The 19,421-nt window shown below is 44.5% G+C and overlaps 1 protein-coding gene across 1 annotated transcript; it reads right to left on the reverse strand.

Moving 5' to 3' along the window:
* Positions 1-7,766: 7,766 nt before the first annotated feature.
* ubtd1b (ubiquitin domain containing 1b) lies at positions 7,767-19,299 on the reverse strand. Its single transcript, XM_079757029.1, has 4 exons — positions 18,516-19,299; positions 11,685-11,912; positions 9,841-9,998; positions 7,767-8,768 (listed from the first exon to the last, which is right to left on the reverse strand). The coding sequence occupies exons 1-4, from the start codon at positions 18,601-18,603 to the stop codon at positions 8,406-8,408; spliced, it is 837 nt and encodes a 278-aa protein (XP_079613155.1). The 5' UTR covers positions 18,604-19,299; the 3' UTR covers positions 7,767-8,405.
* Positions 19,300-19,421: the final 122 nt, after the last annotated feature.

Below are 19,421 nucleotides of genomic sequence, written 5' to 3' on the forward strand. Positions count from 1 at the left end.
TTGGCTTCAGCTTGAACATATCCTTAACATATCCCTGAAACAGGGCGCTGCTTATCAACAGGTTGTTTATGATACGTCGGCCTGTCTGGCTTGTACACAGCCTGAGGACAGTGGATGACATCATCCACACCGAGTAGGGAATCCATACAACAACCCAAACCGTCCCCTGTCGAGTTCACTTCTCTCAACAGCTTCTTGTCGTGTTGATGTTCTGTCTAAATAAAAAGTCTGCTTTTCACATTTACTTTTTGATTCGAGAGACAAATTTATATACACAATAAGGCAAAACAACTGTGCCTCAAGATAAACTAATATTATTGTTTGATCAACAGCCTATCTGACCCCCTCTTCTGCGGAGAGGGAAATTATTTGATGACTCAATTTTATTTGTATAGCCAATACATAACATTATAGCAGATACAACAACAACCCTTGGACTTAATTGTGTTGTGATATGTTGCATTGTATTTCATTGTATTGCATTTCATCGTATTGTGTTGTACTGTTTTGTACACTGTATTGTATTGTGTCTGTTGTATTCATTCTCATCCGACAACTGAGCTGCAGCATGTTTGCTTGAAACAAAAAGACCAATCGGATGATAAGAGAGTGAGTCGGCAAGGAGCATTTCTATTGGCTGGTGAATCTGCGATTCGACATCAGGAGATGGTTGTTTTGGCTCTGGACAGCAACAGTCCATGTAACCTGCAGTGCTGTAATACAGGATATACATAAGCCTTGGTGTGCGTGTGTGGCACACTTGGCAGGGCTAGTCTGGGGCGAAGGGTAGAGGGGTATGGGGTAGGTTAATGGCCTATAAAAGGCTCAGACACTAAGCTTGTGTACAGGGCTTTGGAAGGCAGAAGCCTGTCAACCAGCCAGCACAGGGAGTAAGCCCTCCCCAGGGCAGACTGTTGTCCACTGGTCTTCAGGGAACCAGACCCCTCAATAAAGGTTTCACAAGGACTTGGCAGCGATGTTAATGTCTTTGCTTTGATTGTTAATGAAACCAGTCTCACTTGTGTGAGGCTGAGAAGTCGCCTTGTGAAGTCGCCTTGATTAAAAGTGTCTCCTTCATAAAGTTAGTTAGAGTTGCTTGTGGGCAGGCTAGTGTTGTGGCTACAGGGTAACATGGGTCCTCTATGGTAAACCAACCTCACTTCAGAATCCTTAGGAACACTTTGGGTGCATCCGAATACTAAGTATATGCTATTTCTGTTCAGTGTCTACTACTTGACCGTTAATGTAGTACGTTCTACAGCTATGCGTAGAACGCCTCTGAATGCTTCTGAACACCACCGAAACGCCACCGGACGTTTGGAGATTACATATTTCCCCTCTGTGCGCTGCATATCAGATGCCAGGAAAAATTAAAGTCACCTGCGATAATTTACCTTAGCTGGAGCCGCTGCTGGTGGTGGCGGGTCAGCCATCTGGATTTTTTCTTCTTCTTCGGTTACCAGACTCCGGCTGAATTGTGGGATAGAGTAGTTTCCTTCCGTTGTATACTGTGCCGGTAGTACGCATTCTGAAACTTTTTGCCTACTACACAATGCGTACTGAGCATTCAAGCGCTATATTTGGGACGTACTACAAAATGCCTACTATATAGCAGTCAAGTATGAGTTTTCGGATGCAGCCGTGTAATGTGTGGTCGAACCAGCTGGCCTGAGTCTGACTGATTGGACTCTGGGGCTGGGTGAAGCTGCACACCTGTTTTACATTGAGCAATTAATGTGGACAGGTGAAACCAGCCATTTCCACACACATACTCAGAGCTCCTACATGGCAGCATGTTACACTCCTGCTCTAAATCATTACCCTCCGACTATGCAATAAACCGGTTCAAACATCACCTCTCTGTGTCCGTGTGTAGCATGGTCATTGCTACAGCACCAAGTAGAATGGCTGAAGTCATTTGGCTAAGCTGTTACATCATTTGCCTTTAAGTTGTCGGTTCGAGCACAGGCTGGGTAGAAGTGTGGCGTCCGTTATACTAGCCTGCTCGACTCCCAACCAAAAGATATTGGGTTTGATCCCGCATGTCGCAGCTTACCTGAGCATGCCGCCTGTCTACTGTGTTTCTAAACTCCATGTCAGTCCCTTTCAATGAAGGAATCTGCTGAATGAAACCTGATGTACCCCACCTATGACAGCCTGTTTACTTATTTGCACTCATTACTAACCAGTGTGGGAATTTCACAAGAGCGTTTCTCTGGAACCTATACTGCATGTGCATGATGCAATACACAGTGTTTTAATTATGTAATTGTAAAATGTCATCTGTGACCATGCAACTGCCTGCACGAAGATGAATGAATTTATAAATCCTTGTTTTTGATTATCTATACTTTTTTTTTTATTAACGATATCAGAATAGCTGAATCTAAATTTCGTATACTCAACTATTTGAAAATAAGTTTAAAATAATTTAAATAATCATAAACATGATCATAATATAGACTCATCGGGCCAATGAGTCTCCTTGAGGCTAACCACTTGCTCATGCTAACCATCATTATAAGTATCATAAAGACTCAATGTCTTGTTAGCCTCTGTCTCGAGTCCCCTGGCTCAGAATAAGAATCAGACAACTTTATTGGCTCTATGACGTGGCCAATAGGACCGTAGGGTCACCAGGTTCAGAGTTGTTGTGTTTGCGGTAAAAGTTATTCGGTGACACACACACCCACCCACACACACGCACGCACACACGCACACACCCACACACACACACACACACACACAGGGTTTTTTTGCGTGTTGAGAGAGTATTATGGTCTGGCAGGGCCGGCGCTCGGCATAGGCAAATGCGTTGGGGGCGCCCTCTGGTGGCGCCCTTAATTAGTCAATTAAAATATACGAAACAAACGGAGAAGGGAGGGGGCGCGGAAGCAATTACTAGGGCGCCCCGAAACCGTCACCGTAGCACCCCCCCCCCCCCCCCTCGCCCGGCCAGCGCCGGCTCTGTGGTCTGGCCTTGGTCGTCAGGTGAGGGTGAAAGGATAAATGAGGGATGAGGGTCTCGGCAAAGCTTTTCCAGTCTGCTGATAGGCCGAGAGACCACGGATTACAACCTAAACCTACCATAACAAGCCTCCAAGTGCTTGACAATATACTCATGAGAACATGCATGCAAGCTCACACACACACACACACACACACACACACACACACACACACACACACACACACACACACACACACACACGCGCGCGCGCGCGCGCGCGCGCAGAAGAATGAACAAATGTCATGTTGAGGTTTTGTAGATACAGTAACCGTTTCTAAAAACTTACATGCCAAACTTAAAAACAGACACTGACATTCACACAAAAACGTATATATAAGGCAGTACAGCAATGTCATAATGCATCTCAACCGCTTTCCATTCTATTCTGGCAACAGCCTTTTTTCTTCACATAGTAACAATGCGTCTTTCAGATACCGCACACAACACACACACATTCACACACACACACACACACACACACACACACACACACACACACACACACACACACACACACACACACACAGGGACTCAATGATTTCCCTCATGGGGACATAGCTTCGTGCAAATCATACATTGTCAGTTCATAACAGTGTTATTGGTGAGTGACTATCTTTTTCCGTAGCTCCATAGGGCTACGGAAAAAGACATTATAATGTAGTACCGTTTCCAGGCAACAGGTGTTTATATGGACACTACCATTGATCTACAACCATGGCAGAGCTGTTGTCGTACAATTCACAAATCACTGATGGCATTAACATGCTTATTGCATAACCAAGCGTATGATTTACATTGACGATTTGATGAGTTTTTCCACATTTTCCCTAATCACCAACACATGCAAAGAAACAGTTGCCACCGGAACGTGGTTAAAAACCGTAACGAACTTAAAGTTGGGGGGGATTTTTCTAACTCTAATGATCCTCCCGAAGCACATTAGCCCCTAACTGAGGCAGGGCTGCCGTGGCGCCCGCTTAGAGAGGCGGAATATAAGCTGCTCGGCACCGGGCTGACCTCCAGGCGCGGAGCGAACGCTGCGAACAACAACGGCGACCTTCTTGTGAAATCCCTCCGTCAGTAGGGGCTTTTTCTTGGCCGCTCTTACACCGCAGTTACGGTAACTGTACTTGAGAGAAAAAACAAAAGAAAAACTAACAGTGTTGCATTCTGGATAATCAATGTAAACCGTACACACATTGTTGAACAAATATTGATGTTCTTTTAAAATGTTTATTTATTTTCTTACCAAATTGCTGGGAATGGGGAGTTCCCAGTTATTGCTTGAAACTTTAACAGTCATGGCCCAAATAAAGTTATACCCAATTGTAGCTACTGTTAAACAGATGCATTTGTAAATTGTCATGTATCATCTAAACAATACACAGCATGATTTGCCATCGTTCAAACTTAACCAATGAATCAGTGCTTTGTTCCGTCATCTGAAAACCATCAGAGTTGTGAGGCTTCTATTCATATAGGTAGAGCGCCATCTGCTGGTGAAGAGTCAATTTAACTGATTTGTTAAACCATCAAAACTCATCCTGACCATTGCCATTTTCTTAATTAATAGATTTTTTAAACATTAATAAATATCAGTTTTGAAATGCTTTTTAACTGCTTTTGAAACTGAGTAATTCAGGTCACTAGTGGCCTTATTTCTTTAATTTTGTCCTTTTCCTTTCCATGTATGTTTGACTATCTGGCTTCCATAATGTGGTGCAATTAAATCCAGATATCAAGGCCAAACTACATGTGGAAGGTTTGATATTTGAGGAATTTTACGGCCTACTTTGAATAAACATCAGGCACCAACAAATCTAACCATAAATTGCCTCAATGGGACAATTTTACTTTATTTGAATATTGAAACATATTGTTGGAATTGGCTTTACATTCCAGCAGCATTTAATAAATCAGACGCCAAACAACGTGCCCTTCTTTTTTATAAGGGAGGCATATCTGGTAAGCCATGGAAATGTTAAGGCAGGCCGATAGTTATAGAAGGCTAGGGTTAGGGCTATTCAGTTAGATGTTTTCGGCCAAAGCTTCATCCCAAAAATTCTACATGAATGAAAGATGCTAACTACATCTCCCCTTTTATCATTGAGGTGAAATATAAATCACAAAAGTCCCTTGAAAAGAGAAATAATCATTGTCAGAATGTTATTTTTTTACAATATTTCAATTTTATTAGTTTATAAACAGTCAAACTAGAAAATCTATCAGCATAGAAATACACACCAGCTCCAAAGTGTTTTAGGTATGCATTTAACCGTCAGGATATTATAATCATTTAAGTCTCCCCTTGGATTTGACAATATTATCTGTCTACATCAATATCATGGTGAACATTTTATAAAAGAATATTTCATGAGTCAAGTTTTTTTTATATATTTGTTTATTTTCTCAAGTAGGACTGCGGCGTTCCTTTTTCCAGCCATGGGGAACGTTTGATTTTAACTGCAAAAGCCTTTAGTGTATAGAGAGGATTGATGCACTAGTGGCTACTGATAGGCCCTCAAAACATCCACATCCTTTAATGGCTTCTGTACAAATTCAGCATCCAGATTACTTAATATGAATCAACTTTGACATGAAAACGTGTGTCTGAGCCAGGTGTCTGCATGTATGTAATGATGAGTATACTGATTATGCCCGAGCTAGTGTTCAGTGTACAAACCCCCTACCCCCCGCCCCCCCCCCAAAAAAAAAAATCAAAAAATAACACTCCAATACAGTACACTACAAAACAACCCATAAAATATCAAAAACCGCCCGTCTCTAAACCAAACCACTACGTAGATGTGGTCGCATACACGCACATAAACAACACAGACATACGAGTACATAAGCAAAGTCATAAACAAAAAAAAGGGGTCAGATGGTGTAAAATAGAAGAAACTCTGGGAGAAGAGTCACAATAACAGCTCGCTGGGTCAACCGCATACACAACCATTTCAACTAGTCTCTGTCAGGGAGTCGGACTTGGTCAAAATGGCCCTTCAACCATTTCATACATCACTGAAATGAGCCAGGTGACGGCAAACAAGGTCCGGATCTGTACGTGGATTCATTTATTCGTACATGATCTCTTCCCAAGGCCAGTCAAAAACTAGATTCTGGTCAGAACCATTTCCAAACCTTTCCTTGCATGGGAAGGTCATGAAACCAGTTTTCATGGATAACAGCTTGAGGATCCAGTGTGTAAGTGTGTGTGTGTATAAACCTGTTCTTTAACCAATACCCCAACAGTGTGTCAAGACGAAGAGGTGTCATAACTTAAGCTGTAAGGCAAAAGGACAATAGCTGTGATTGTTTCAAAAGTTTAAACTGAGTGAGCGCCATCATTAAAGGTTTTTACACACACCGTACACCCCAGCGCTGACCACTGCAATTTACTGAACCCACGGAACAATCATGTGACCCACGTCTACGAGGTCAATGATCATTATATTGCACACCAATAAAGTGGAGGAGAGAGGTGAAATGCACTCGCATTTGAGTAGAAAACAAACGTAAGGAGAAACCTGAAGACATTTCCCAGAGGACATTCTGGATAGCCAATGATTGCGGTACGCTTAAGGTCTGGAGTTAAAAGTTTGAGCTGACCCACCCACCTCCTAAGTAACTGAAGAACATGGTCTCATGTTCTCTGTGGCAGCGATGTTGAAGATGGGATTGCAAAAAACAACGGCGAAATAAAAGATTGAACCGATGGATACATGTGGCCCTTCCTCATACTTACATGTGTTTTGGCTGTGGCTGATAAATCAGTCAACTCATGCATTAACTTTGTCGGGTCCACCTATCCTACATCACTGTCTGCAGGTTCCATTACAGTCCCCAGGCTCATAACCAAGTCATAGTCGTCTGGGAAAATGACTTGAATGTCTGAGACACTGGGAAAACTCCACCCCCCACCACCACTACTAATGAGACCTTCACCACCAGTGCAAGAAGATTCTTGAGAATGGCTAGTAGAGTATTAAAATATTACACCAGCCACAGCCAAAAACACATGAAGCATTTGGAAAGGGTTCAAAACAAGAGCCAGCAGATAACCTTACTATTTAGCATCTCGTGATGAGAACTGATGCCATTCACATACGCCATGTTGTAACATAGTATGCCCGGTATTTCTCCATTTCTGACGGCCATTGTTTTTTACGGCAGGAATTATTATGAATTAACCAATTCAATATACATAAAAACATTAAATTTATAGATATATTTTTGTCCCTAGTTCCTCAGCAATCAGCATTAACGACCATCATTTTGTAATGCATTTGCTGTACAGCATGGGGTTGTACAAACAACTTGAAACAATATGGACCATGTAGAAATCACACTGAGAAAACTCAGAGTGGACTGGTTACCCCTCTTGGCTCAAATAGACAAGACAAAATGTCTACATTGTGTGTAGGTTTCAACATCGTCATTAGAGTATTCTCCAAGGAAGGCAGCGGTTTGGATCCAACTACGAGGTCCTGATTCGAAAGCGAATGGTAAAAGAAAAAAAGATAAAGGATAAGAACAGCAACAAAAAAAACGCTTTTCCAAGGACATCAAACCCTTTGTGTTTTTCATCTTGATTCATTAAAGGCACACAATCTAGCACATAGTAATAATCTTCCAAGTGTGCAAAAAAGCTTGTCTTAGAATATTTCAATAAAAAAAAAGGAAAGAAGGGAGAGAAAATGTTAATATCGATCGTTAAGTCACCAAGTGGTACGCAGCTCTCGCTCTACCTTTACCCCCCCCCCCACCCGAACCCCACTGTGTTTGATAAGAAAGGCTTTGCAGTAGGCTTTAGGGAGAAGGAGATGCCGATAGTCCAGAGCAGAAATGTGCTTTACAATCATCGACCGGGCGACTCGTGTTTTCAATTGGCACTATGCATCAGCGCATCAGTCAACAAGAGTGCAGAGGGCACAGTCCCTGCACCTCACAGGGAGAGGGAGAGGGAGGCACCCTGTCCAAATGGGAGGAGTGCAGACCTGCAGGAGCTCCACCGCGACGAGAGGGGGGTCCGCTGGGGAAGAGACGCGACGTGGAGGCGAGTGGGTGAGCTCTTCGAAGCAGCACTGAACCAAACTCCAGCGAAACGGAGAGAGAAATGGAGAGCAAGAGATGTACACCAGCAGTGGTAAAACTCTTTATCAGCGAAACCCCGAAAGGGGGACAGGAACAACATCAACAACAACAACCAAAGGAAAGCAGCACATCAGTGTTTCTTTTTGCGCCATATTTCTCTCCCGCCTTTAGAATTCTCCTCCTCTGTGCGTTCTCCACTTAAAAAAAGGGGTTCTGTGTTAGAGCGGTTCTCCTCCCAGCGCTGAGAGGTTCCTCTGCGGCCCCCGGGGCTCCACTCCCCCCCCCCCACCAACCCTGCTCAGTTGGAGTCGGTGGCGGGGGTGGTGTTGGCCAGGGCGGAGGAGGTGATTGAAATGGTGGATGTGATGGCGGTGGTGGTTGTCACAGAGGGTGTGGGTGCTTGGATGGGGGCGGGGGCAGAGGCGGGGGAGGGAGGGTGAGCCAGGGACGCCAGGGGGTTGACGATGACCTGGATGACAAAGTCTTTCTGGATCTTGGTGTCCTGCAGCCGCGTCTTGTCCGTGAGCAGCTTGCCGGAGAAGAACCAGCGCTGGTGCGCGGCGTCGATGTCCTCCTGGGCGTGGAGCTGCTTCTTCAGCTGGCCGATGGTGTCCGCCATGCTGGCGCTGAGGCGGAGGTCCTTCCCCGTGGACATCCGTACCTGGACGTCACGGGGGTTACATTTTTAAAAATAAATCATCTTTTGGGGACGTATTTATCCAAAGTGTCGTGTGGTGAATCCCGATTCCGGGTTCATCAGAATCGTCTCAATTTCCACTTCCAGTTGTGTGTGACTATTTCAATTCATGCCCCACACACATTTTGAGTGGGGTTGTGGGGGGGGGGGCTCGTACAAGAATGCCCTTGCAGCTCTACCTCTGAATCTAGATTCACTGCAAGGGAACCGGGCATGAAAGAAAATATACAAACACAGCTGGAAGAAGATACTGAGAGACGTTTCGGTTCAAATGTGGCCTGGCATCGCCAGAACTTTTAGCAAATGCATAATTAGAACTTCTCAGTTGAATTGTGATTTCAAAAGGGCTGCTATCAACATGCGCAGACCCAAAATGTCTCTAGACGAAATTGGATAAACCTACAACCAATCAGATTAACGGATTGTGTGACATCAGCGGCAGTCATATTGGTTGTTTATGAAAATATCTCCATGGCGCTTATCTGTACGGTCATAGTTTTAAACCCGCCCCGCCTTAGATAAACCGTTGCTAATGGCCCGGACCGGGACAGGTCTGCTGGAAATTGGCCTGAACGGGAGTAGGGCTGCAGATGCATATGCTAAAGGAAGTGAAACGCTAGCTTGCAGAGTTGTCTTGTACTAAGGCTAGTTCTGACTGCTTATAGACCGCAATTTACAACAAGAACAACAGCAAAGATGAGCCGAATAAATGGGATGTTAGGTGGTTTGACAAAGCAATCTCAGAAACGTGTATTAAACGTATCGTTAGAGGGTATCCTATCGATATCCCTCGCTGCTTAACCCATGTTACTGATTGAAAAGCGTTCCCTCAAAATAGATTTCGGAATTTTTTCCCTCTCTCTCTCTCGCCAATAGCGGTCATTTGGAGCACCTCATTCCAGGCACTCCGCCGTGAGATAACTGCGCTTGAGGAACGTGGTTAACTGCAATGGAGGAAAAACATTGGGCAAAAAATTTAACAATCAAATGATATCAGGAGAACGCACATGGTCAGATAAACCCAGTGGAGGGGTACCTTGAGCTGGAACTCTTTCTTGGGGGCTACGGGGGGCTCGGGGCTGTCGCCGGGGTCCTCGTCGCTGCGCTCCGAGATGAGGTTGACCGGGGGGGCGAGGCAGTAGACAGGCAGTTGGTAGCGGTTACCCAGCTCGTCATAGCACTCCGTCAACGTGCCTGGGGGGGGGGAAGGCGGCGAGGACACCAGGGTTTAAAAACAACAACAATAAACTAATAGTGTGGAGCAGCCCCAAAGCTTGTCCTGATATCAATGTTCTGCATGAGCTTATTCCTGCCCAGGGTAATATTCCAGCTGACTTTTATGAAGTTAAAGGTCATTTTTATTAACAGAAGTGCAGCACTATGCGGTCATTCTGCACGGCGAGTGTCTTATGACAATGCAAGGTTCACCCAGTAGTAAGAAATAAAAGCATACCAAAAACAAAATGTAAGCAGCATTAGGCAGTAAAGGTTGAAAATGAACAATCAAATGTAGCAGGTGCTCTGATAGTGTTCTCAGAAGCTAATTTAGGTCACCATCAGTGTAGCTGATGTGTATCTTATGAATCCTTCTATGGCAGGATGTATCAACCAAGTGCTTGGACCCCATTTACACAGCTGCAGTGTGCAGTTGATAACACTGGGGGGCAGAGTAAAGAGCACAAGAGAGCTCTATAATCTATATCTATACTTGGCAAAGCACAAGTTGTTCTGACAAATTAACAATTCAAACTGCTTCACCAAGAGGATCACAATACAGACAGAGAAATCTTAGAAACCTCATTTCATAAAAATAGCTAAATTATGATAAAGAAATTAGGTTATTATAATAAAAGAGTATTGTACATTGACACAATCCCCTGCTTTTAGCATAACAGAACTATCATCAGTATGTTCCTGCTGTGTCCCTACTGTACGCAACACAAAGGCCGCCTTGACCTAGTTTGGCTGCGGGCTTCTATTTGGTGCACGGGGGGACGACCCGAGGAAGGTGACCTGAATAGGGGCGGACGCGGTGACACGGCCGCCCCGTCACCCAGCGGGAGTCTCCACCGCAGCAGCCACCCGTACACCTCGCCACGACGCCCCAGGTGACGGGATCACTGCAGTACCAGACACTGATGGGAGGGCGGCGCAGGAATCTCAGCCATTTTCCTCCTGGCTTCGCATATACAGGAAGCGTGTGCTGCAGTCTGACGTGTTTGAACGACTGACTGTCAGACTGAAGCCTGAATAAGAATATATGAACGACGTGAGTCTATGGAAGTGTTAATTCACACACGAGTATGTAACCTGTGTTTGAAAAAGAAAATAAAGCCAAACGAGCAGACTTTGATATTAGGGATTCAACCATATCTGGCTGGATGCAGTTAGCATCCAGCCAGATATTGCGAGGTAGTGTAACATTATAGGAGGTAACTGTACACGGGAGTACGAGACTGGTGGCGCGACGGCCTGACTGGACTCATCACTTAGCCACAGTGTGAATGTACGAGTTTGAGAGTGCACAAGCCACCGTGTGTGAGTGAGTTTGGGGGTTCAGATTGTGGTCGAGTGTTGAAAAGTGTGCAACTGTGCGTCGTCAACATAGTGTGTGAGTCAATTGGAGAGCATGAGAATGACTGAGATTGTGTGTGAGTGAGTTTGACAGAGTGAGAGTGAGTTTGACAGTGAGAGTGAGTTTGACAGTGAGAGTGAGTTTGGCATATTGAGAGTGGGATAATTTGAGAGTGTGTCAGGGAGTATGAAAGTGAGGTTGAGAGGGTGAGACTGAGATAGAGCGAGGTTGTGAATGTACATCAGTGAGTTTGAGCGTGCGAGTGTGTGAGAACATGTGTGTGTAAGTGTGTGCCCTCCCCTCACCGTGGGGCAGGGTGATACTGGCTCCATCTACGATGGCCTGGGCCAGCTCGTGGTCGCTGCACTCCAGGGCCACGGCGGCGGCCTTCAGTGCGTCCCAGATCTCCTTGCGGCCGTCGAAGGCGGGTGCCGTGTCCCAGAACTCGTCCCGCTTGCTGCGCAGCTGGCCCTCCGTCATGGGGTAGTCACTCTTCCACTTTGGCCGGTCCTTCTTCAGGGGCTCGTTGCGACCTGGAAGAGAGCCATGGGACATTCGTTTTAATAAATAATAAAAGACGGGCGTCTTGCGATCATAACGGCACCAGCTTTTATGGTCATCGTCTGCGATTTAGACAAAATTGCAGACGAGTAGTTTCCTTGCCAACAATTCTGATCATCTTGTGATCGTTATAATGTGACCGTCACGTGGCCTCACATGTTTCTGTTATCCATTTTCACTGCCGGACAGAATGAACCGGAAGACGTAGAAGGAAACACCGTGATGTGTAATCAGATCTTTGGTGTAAAGAACTCTGTCACCTGTGGGTAGGTGACAGAGGCCCACTGTGTGTCCACAGAGGCCATTTAATGCGTCAATATAAAATAATATACCTTGATGTGTTGAACCTGTAGTCCATAGAAGGGATCAACCTATAATCCAATATCTTAAGTCACCCGATAACCACAACAGTCACCTGCTGAACACCACTCAATTACATGGGGGAACAAAAAGGTTAATGGAATAAAGGCGCACACTTGGACAAGCACAGGGTCAGCCCTCTCCCAGGAGCGTGCTACGCACGGCCCGCTAAGAGTAGGTCAAGTGCTGCTCTTTTTAAAATGGATGGTACTCATCTGCGCCGGATCGGGCAGATGAGTCACAGCAACACACAGCCTCTCTTCCCCTTTCTGTGGAAGTCAACAGTGTACTAGGGAGAACCACGGCACACAAGCAATATGCCCACACATGCAGTAATTGCATTCCAAATACTGTTGTGGCAACATCTTATGTGCTTACACCGGTGATATGCTCCTACACCAAGCATGGGAAAAATGACCCAGCTGAGAGTGAAGAGGAGGAGGAGGACATGGAGCGACAATCCAAAGGGGTCTCCTTTCCGTGAAACAAATTATTTATAGCTGTGAAGTACAAGGAGGAGTCGAGACCAGGGTGAGGTGGTGTAGGATTAGCAGCAGCGGGGGGGGGGGGCTGTGTGTGAGAACAGCCCTGTCATCCTAGGAGCGTCCCTACTATCAGTAGGCTGCAGTTACACCGGCGCTCTAATGGTCCCCGACTCCAGGAAACAGTCCAGTAACATGGATACAAATGGCAATGGTAACCAGGAAGGAGGACGTCATAAAGAATTGCAGCGCTTTACGGTCCCTCGAGGAGAAATGTAATAAATACAGAGTACCAGCTCAGTACCAGTGATTTAGTCAATCACGTTTTATCTTGAGTGATTAATGATGAACTCGGGTCATTAAGTAGTAGGTTAGAGGTTAGTCCTCTTGGGGTGTAAATTACTATGTTCAACGGGTGTAAGGTACTATGTTCCATAGTCCTGAGGGGGAATCGAAGTGCACGCTCAGTGGAAAACAAAGCCTCTGATGTCATGAACATAACACTGGGCAAGGGGAAGCCAATTAGAATGGATATGCAAAATGATTTCAACACATTCCTCATCCTTTGTAACAATGAGTCACCAAGTAAATGTGTCCAAGTGGCAACACAATGGAGCACATATTCACTTATTTTTAAAATGGAGCATATGTTACACAAAGTAAAAGCCCAACAAACACAGGAGGGTGTACTGGGGGTTGTGCAATTCTACGACATACAATAAATATGCTGTGTTTGATGTGAATGTAACTGATTTCCTTGCTACCCAAAACTGGGTCTGAGAGGCAGAGCACAACAAAAAAAAGATACCACCTGGATATCCCAGAGAAAAGGAACAACAAATAACATGACAATAACACAGACATTAGTTTAATTGGAGAAAGGGATCCAACGTATCAGTTGGAATGTTGCCACTAAGCTAAAGACAGCCAGGTGGTACTTTGTTTTTTATGGTTGGTCCAATGTGCTTATTAGACATGAAACAGCCCTCTGGGCCAGGGGCAGATGGCATTTTCTTCATCCCTTTCAACAGGAAAATGGCTGTTGCCTTTCACAATTAAAAATCAATCAAATTCAGTTAACTCCACATAATGAAACCCTTAATTACGTAGTCTCTATTTAAAATAGAAGAGCAATCTTTGAGAAAAACAAAGTTCTGTAGTAGATCTACAATCCAAACTGAACAGAACAGAAGAAAGTGAGGATGAAGGAATGAGCCACTCCCCACATGGGGCCTTTCCAGTCTGTCTTAATGAGAAGCAAAACAACACACAACGGTCAACCGAAACAGCAACCAGAGAAGACGGGATGATCGAAATCAACAATGCCCGGAAATGACGTTCGACACGTACGCCAAAGTGTTTAACGGGCGCATTGGGGAATAGCAGGGCGTTTTCATCACCAGGGGCCTCTTCTGAGTTGATTTGCCACTGCTGCATGATTCAAGGTTACCGCGAAGCCCGGCTTATGAAACGTCTCATAAACTACGCACAAGGATCACAAACCCAACCAAGTTCAGTCTCGGGAGTGGCCAAAAACATGCTTGACTCCAGGCCCTACATAGTGTTTTGTCTTAGAGAGTGAGTTGTGGCACAAAAGGTGGCGTCTTTCTGGCCCTCTGTGTATTTATGTTCCTTCATGGCGTATTCTCGTCCCCGCAATACAAATAAATCCAGGGCGTTATCCACATTCTGCTTGGTCCAGTGTTCATTTCTGGTCCATTTCATACATCAGCAATGTCATCTTCAGTAGGTTGCCATGCGTCAGAGGGGATTCAGTTGAGCCCAGAACGTACATGTTTGGTCCAACCAGGCACTACGGATTCTAGGCTTTTGTTTTTGTTTAATTCTGGAGGAAAGAACTTGACAGTCAAGCACTAGCCTCTTTGGAGTAGACAAACACACAATAAAAACACCAAAACACCTGAAGCAGATGTTTGTGATAATATATTCCCCTCAAAACAGACCTCAGAAATGTAATGCACTGACAGATAAACTGGTTAATATATTTCTTTAAAACTCACAATCGCATTTAGAAAGACAGATGGTCTCTATTAACAAGGGGATGTATGGCTGAATGGATGGTGAATTGATGCATGGATGGATAAAGAGATTGATGGCTGGCCGGATGCTTATATTGACCAACTCTTTTCAATGGCAGAATATGCTGACAATCTCCCATCAACATAATTTAAAATTGACACACCCTTAAATTGAACCAGTCATGGTGGTTGAAAACAACCAGTGGCATCGAAACATGCCCTTTGCCGAGTGATGTCACCATGAAACCCACCATACTGGACTCAATTCACAGGAGAACAAACAAGGATAAAGCATCAGCAAGAACTGTGAGAGGTTTCATGAGAAGCAGTGTGAACCCTGGGGATAGTTTAAAGGTCGCTGCCACATTGTCAGCTAGAGCCAAACAATTTTATTTTGACAGCGAGGAGCAACCGTGGTGACCAACAGCTATGAGTTATCAGTTATTCCACAGAGCGACCACCAGGATAACCAGGCAAACAATCCACATATTAGTCTTAAATATCCTTTAAGGGGACGGTAATACTTTGATTGATCACCAACAACCTCCATGCACACCATCTGAAAAAGGCATAGCGAGCAAACATCTTCTCATAGTCTTTCAACACCGGGGGTTGTTCAAAGATCCAAGGAAAGAAACCATTTAAGGGTTACGCAATAACATCAAATAAAATACCAAAGAATTTCCACACCGGCAGTTGAAGACATTATGCCTAGGTCATCCCTCATAATTTCCATAGACTGTACGTCATCAAAATAATAGTAATTCTTCATCATACCAAACCAACAGTCAGATGTGTGATAATTTACAGACAAGCATAATGAACAGCTATCTCTTTAGAGCTCTCATGAACCAAAGCACACATCAACAACATGCCATCTGGAGCCCACCAGAGCCCCAGTAGAATACCTTGTTGTTCACGCGGAGGACCTCGCTGTGAGATGTGACACGTTTTGACTTGTTGCTAGCTTGGAAGCCTGGCAAGGTGTCCCTGCTGATAGCCATCAGGATGAGATGATACAAGCTACAACACTATCATGACGCCAGGGAATCTTGGCGAGCAGTTGAAAAGAACCTGACGGAAAGGCATCCCGGTTGTGCACCTTTGTAACCAGAGTTATGTATAGGGTGGGACTTTGTACGGTTTGATAAGGATTTTCTTAGAATTTTTTTTTTCTTGCCATGGCCTTTTTTTTGCTTCTCACTTTTTGATTATATTTCAAAATCCTAATCTTGATACATATGTCAGGCCATCCACAGCCCATTTGCTTTTGTAAACCATTATTCATATGTTAGTCTACATTGGAGCCAGAAGGAGCCACTTTTCTATCTTTTTTAGACACAAGAAACTTCTGCAAGGAGGAATTTGGAATTAATAGATTAATAGGTTTATTACTGTACCATTAAGACGTTTAAACATGCAGGTCCAGCATGTTTAAACAAGCAAATATAACTGCAGATTCCCGCCATCAGAAATAGTTAGTGGTTAGTGCAAATTAACCTCTGCAATCTTCCGGACAGGTTCCAGCTAAATAAACAGTAATAATTAATATTATTGGGGGATTTGAAATAATGTTTCTTTCATGAACTTTCTTGAAATTAATTGTGAGATATAAGAAAAGGGTGGACACAGCAACTAAAGACTTGGTGGAATGGAAAGGAGGTCCTGGGAAGCTACCCGGACCTCCTCAAGACCTAGACTATTGTGTAGGTTCTCTTACCAACTATGCTATTTGAGGAAGACCAAGTCACATTCAATGCAAAGGCCGCTTTCCTTCAATTCATAAAGTTAAGAAAACATTTTTAGGGATGCACCGATTGTGAAATTCTGGGCTGATACCGATGTTTTAAATAACAATTTGGCCGATAGCCGATACCGATGTTTTTTTTGTTATTTATTCCCCCTTTTGTGCCAGGGAAACAAACCCTAACCCCCCACGCACGCACGCAGACACGCACCTCGTATACACCCACACACAATGACACAGGGAGAGGCTTTTATGATATGTATGAAATCAATCTGTTTATTTCAACAACTGGCCATCAACATTATTTCAACGTGGGCTTAGGCAGATAGGCCTAAATGCGCCGAAAACAGATCGCTATTTATTTTACTGAACACAGCCTGCATGACGGTGAACTAGACAGTCTTTAGCATATGGAAACTATGGCCAAAAAAATAACTTTACACGGTGTGTCTTTTAACAATTTATTTGTTTCCAGCATTCGTAGTGTTGATCAGCTGAGGAAGTCCGCCAAAGACGTTGACGTCAGTTAGCAACCGAGGACGCTTGCGGAGTGATACGACAGAAAAAAGAAGCCGCCCGCGCGCACGTGTGGTTTGTTTACCACTGCAGTATTTCACTGTCTCGGAGAAAGACCAGCGATATGCAGTTTGTAAGACATGTTCCAGTGACATTTCCAGAGGAGGAAGCCTTAAACATGTAAACTTCGGCCACTGCCATCGGTGAATGTCGTCTTATTTTCCGATAGGCCGATGGTCGTCAACAACGCGAATATCGGCCGTTACCGATGTTCGTCCAATACATCGGTGCATTTTGGTCCTAAGGCATTGCCACGCTCTCCTCTCGACACTCAAAGCCCATACAGAGACAGTTTAGATGAAGGAAAGGTCGTTCTAAAAACGGTACACCAGGTACATGCAAAACCCAGCAGACATATCAGCATCTGGAGAAGGTTGCTTTCTAGTCATTTGTCACAGAGCGAACATAATTACATCCACGGCCATACTCTCCCACACAACGTTAAACATAACGTGTCTTGAATTCAGTCATCTTAACGAGGAGTTTATATTCAACATTGGCGTGTGTGTCTTAGGGCCACCGCACAACGAGTACGAGACAACATCGAATCTCTTGCCAAATGAAGGGCGTGGAGGCCTGTGCAGTTCCAATCCTTCTTGTAAATACAGCGTCACTTGGTGTAAGTGCTACAGTGGCTGGCCAAATACCATTGGCCACAACCAAAGCCAAGTGTAAGAAGAGAAGAATGTGGCAGGTAGCCAATGTTTATCCTCATAAGAACCTTATCGGGAAGCAGGGTATGTAGCAAATAGACTTGCATTGAAGTCCCAATCCCAATAGGGAAATAATCAAAGAATCAATAGCACAAGAATCGTTAAAGCCTCAGATATAAAAGCACAATATCACGTCAAGGATGGGCCACTTGTTTAACTGATTAGGTGCTGCTGTTCCATAGTATTGTAAATGCAGAACCTGGCTGGTGGAGGTTTACAGACACTTGACAATTGCCAGGTCAGAGACACTTGTATCTTACAATGAAAAGGTATCCATGAAACAATAAGGTCAGCAGTACACTAACAGATTGAGTATGTTAGGGAAACGATGAAATGAGAGGAGCAGTTGAATGTCTGACTTCCATGCTGCTGTTCACACCATCCTCCTTTACCAGACTGACGAGCTTCCTCAAAAATTAACACCACATGATTTCAACAAATAGACCAAGACTGGATGATAAATGGTACTGCATTGAGATATAATGCAAATGTTTCAGGGAAATTCGAAATTCTGCATTGAGGACTGGACATTACTTCTTCTACAACAAAAGGATGTTCAAAGTTGTAACCACTATTGTTGTTTGCAACATGCATACAAAACAAATCAAACATTAGCTGCACATAGAAAACACACATTTCGATCTTAATCGTACATTACCTCCGCGCCTTCTGTGTGCCCTGCCGCCGTTTCTTGAAGAGCCATGGCCCTGTGTGTCTTCTCGCTCTCTACCGACACATCCTCCCATGGTTATCCGACTACAAGCTGTTTTTAGATATCGCTCAGGAGCGAGTAGCCACCATAGAAGCCGACGACATTCTGGGTCCCATTAAAAATCCATATCTTCTGTGTGATTGTAAAACCCAAAGAGACGGTCAATCGGGGACACACGGCAACGACGGACGCTTCAATAGTTCGACTTCAGAATTGTTTTGATTGATGACTAACGCGAATGAGCGCTGACTACGTGAAAGCGCTGCAATGGTATGTTGGTTGGGTTGTGATATTAGAAAATCAGCCCGTCACGTGTAGTGAACACTTTGATAGCACGACAACTCAAGCATCATGCGTACAGAGCTTTAAATAACACGAGTATTCTAACTGTTTCTTGGCAACACAACGGCTGGTTAGGACTCAAATGATAGGCGAGATGGTCTGAAGACTAGGAAGGAGTCTTGAGTGTCATGCCGCTATAAATTAAACAAACTGGTACACCTTCCACGCTAGCAAGCTAGCCGAGCTAGCGGACTGGCTAGCGTTAGTAAACACAAACTTTTCCACAACCAATCCCATCCCAAAAGGTTCAGCTTTCGTAAATACACGGCGATAACGGCGTTGATCTCGTTCAGGTGGCCCGAGGAGCCATTAGGGACTTTGTGCGTTGTGTGTCCGTGGTGTGTGTATATTTTTAAATCCCCCTGCTTCCGTCTCCTCCTCTGGTAACTGCTGGCTACGGCTAGTGAGAAGAGCTAGCAGCTCTGAACTTTAGTTCTCACGCCTGCGCAGTGGAGCACTCCAGTAGAAGGTATCAAATTATTTGACGTCACGTTTTCCTTTGCTCTCTGC

This window comes from Pollachius pollachius (assembly GCF_949987615.1).
Source record: "Pollachius pollachius genome assembly, chromosome: 19".
Classification (NCBI taxonomy): domain Eukaryota; kingdom Metazoa; phylum Chordata; class Actinopteri; order Gadiformes; family Gadidae; genus Pollachius; species Pollachius pollachius.

Excerpts from the sequence above, each read along its gene's own strand:
- ubtd1b (XM_079757029.1), bottom strand. The coding sequence starts at position 18,603 with ATGGGAGGATGTGTCGGTAGAGAGCGAGAAGACACACAGGGCCATGGC. Across the intron at positions 11,913-18,515 it reads GGCACACAGAAGGCGCGGAG|GTCGCAACGAGCCCCTGAAG; the intron begins GTAATGTACGAT and ends GCTCTCTTCCAG. Across the intron at positions 8,769-9,840 it reads AGAAAGAGTTCCAGCTCAAG|GTACGGATGTCCACGGGGAA; the intron begins GTACCCCTCCAC and ends CGTGACGTCCAG.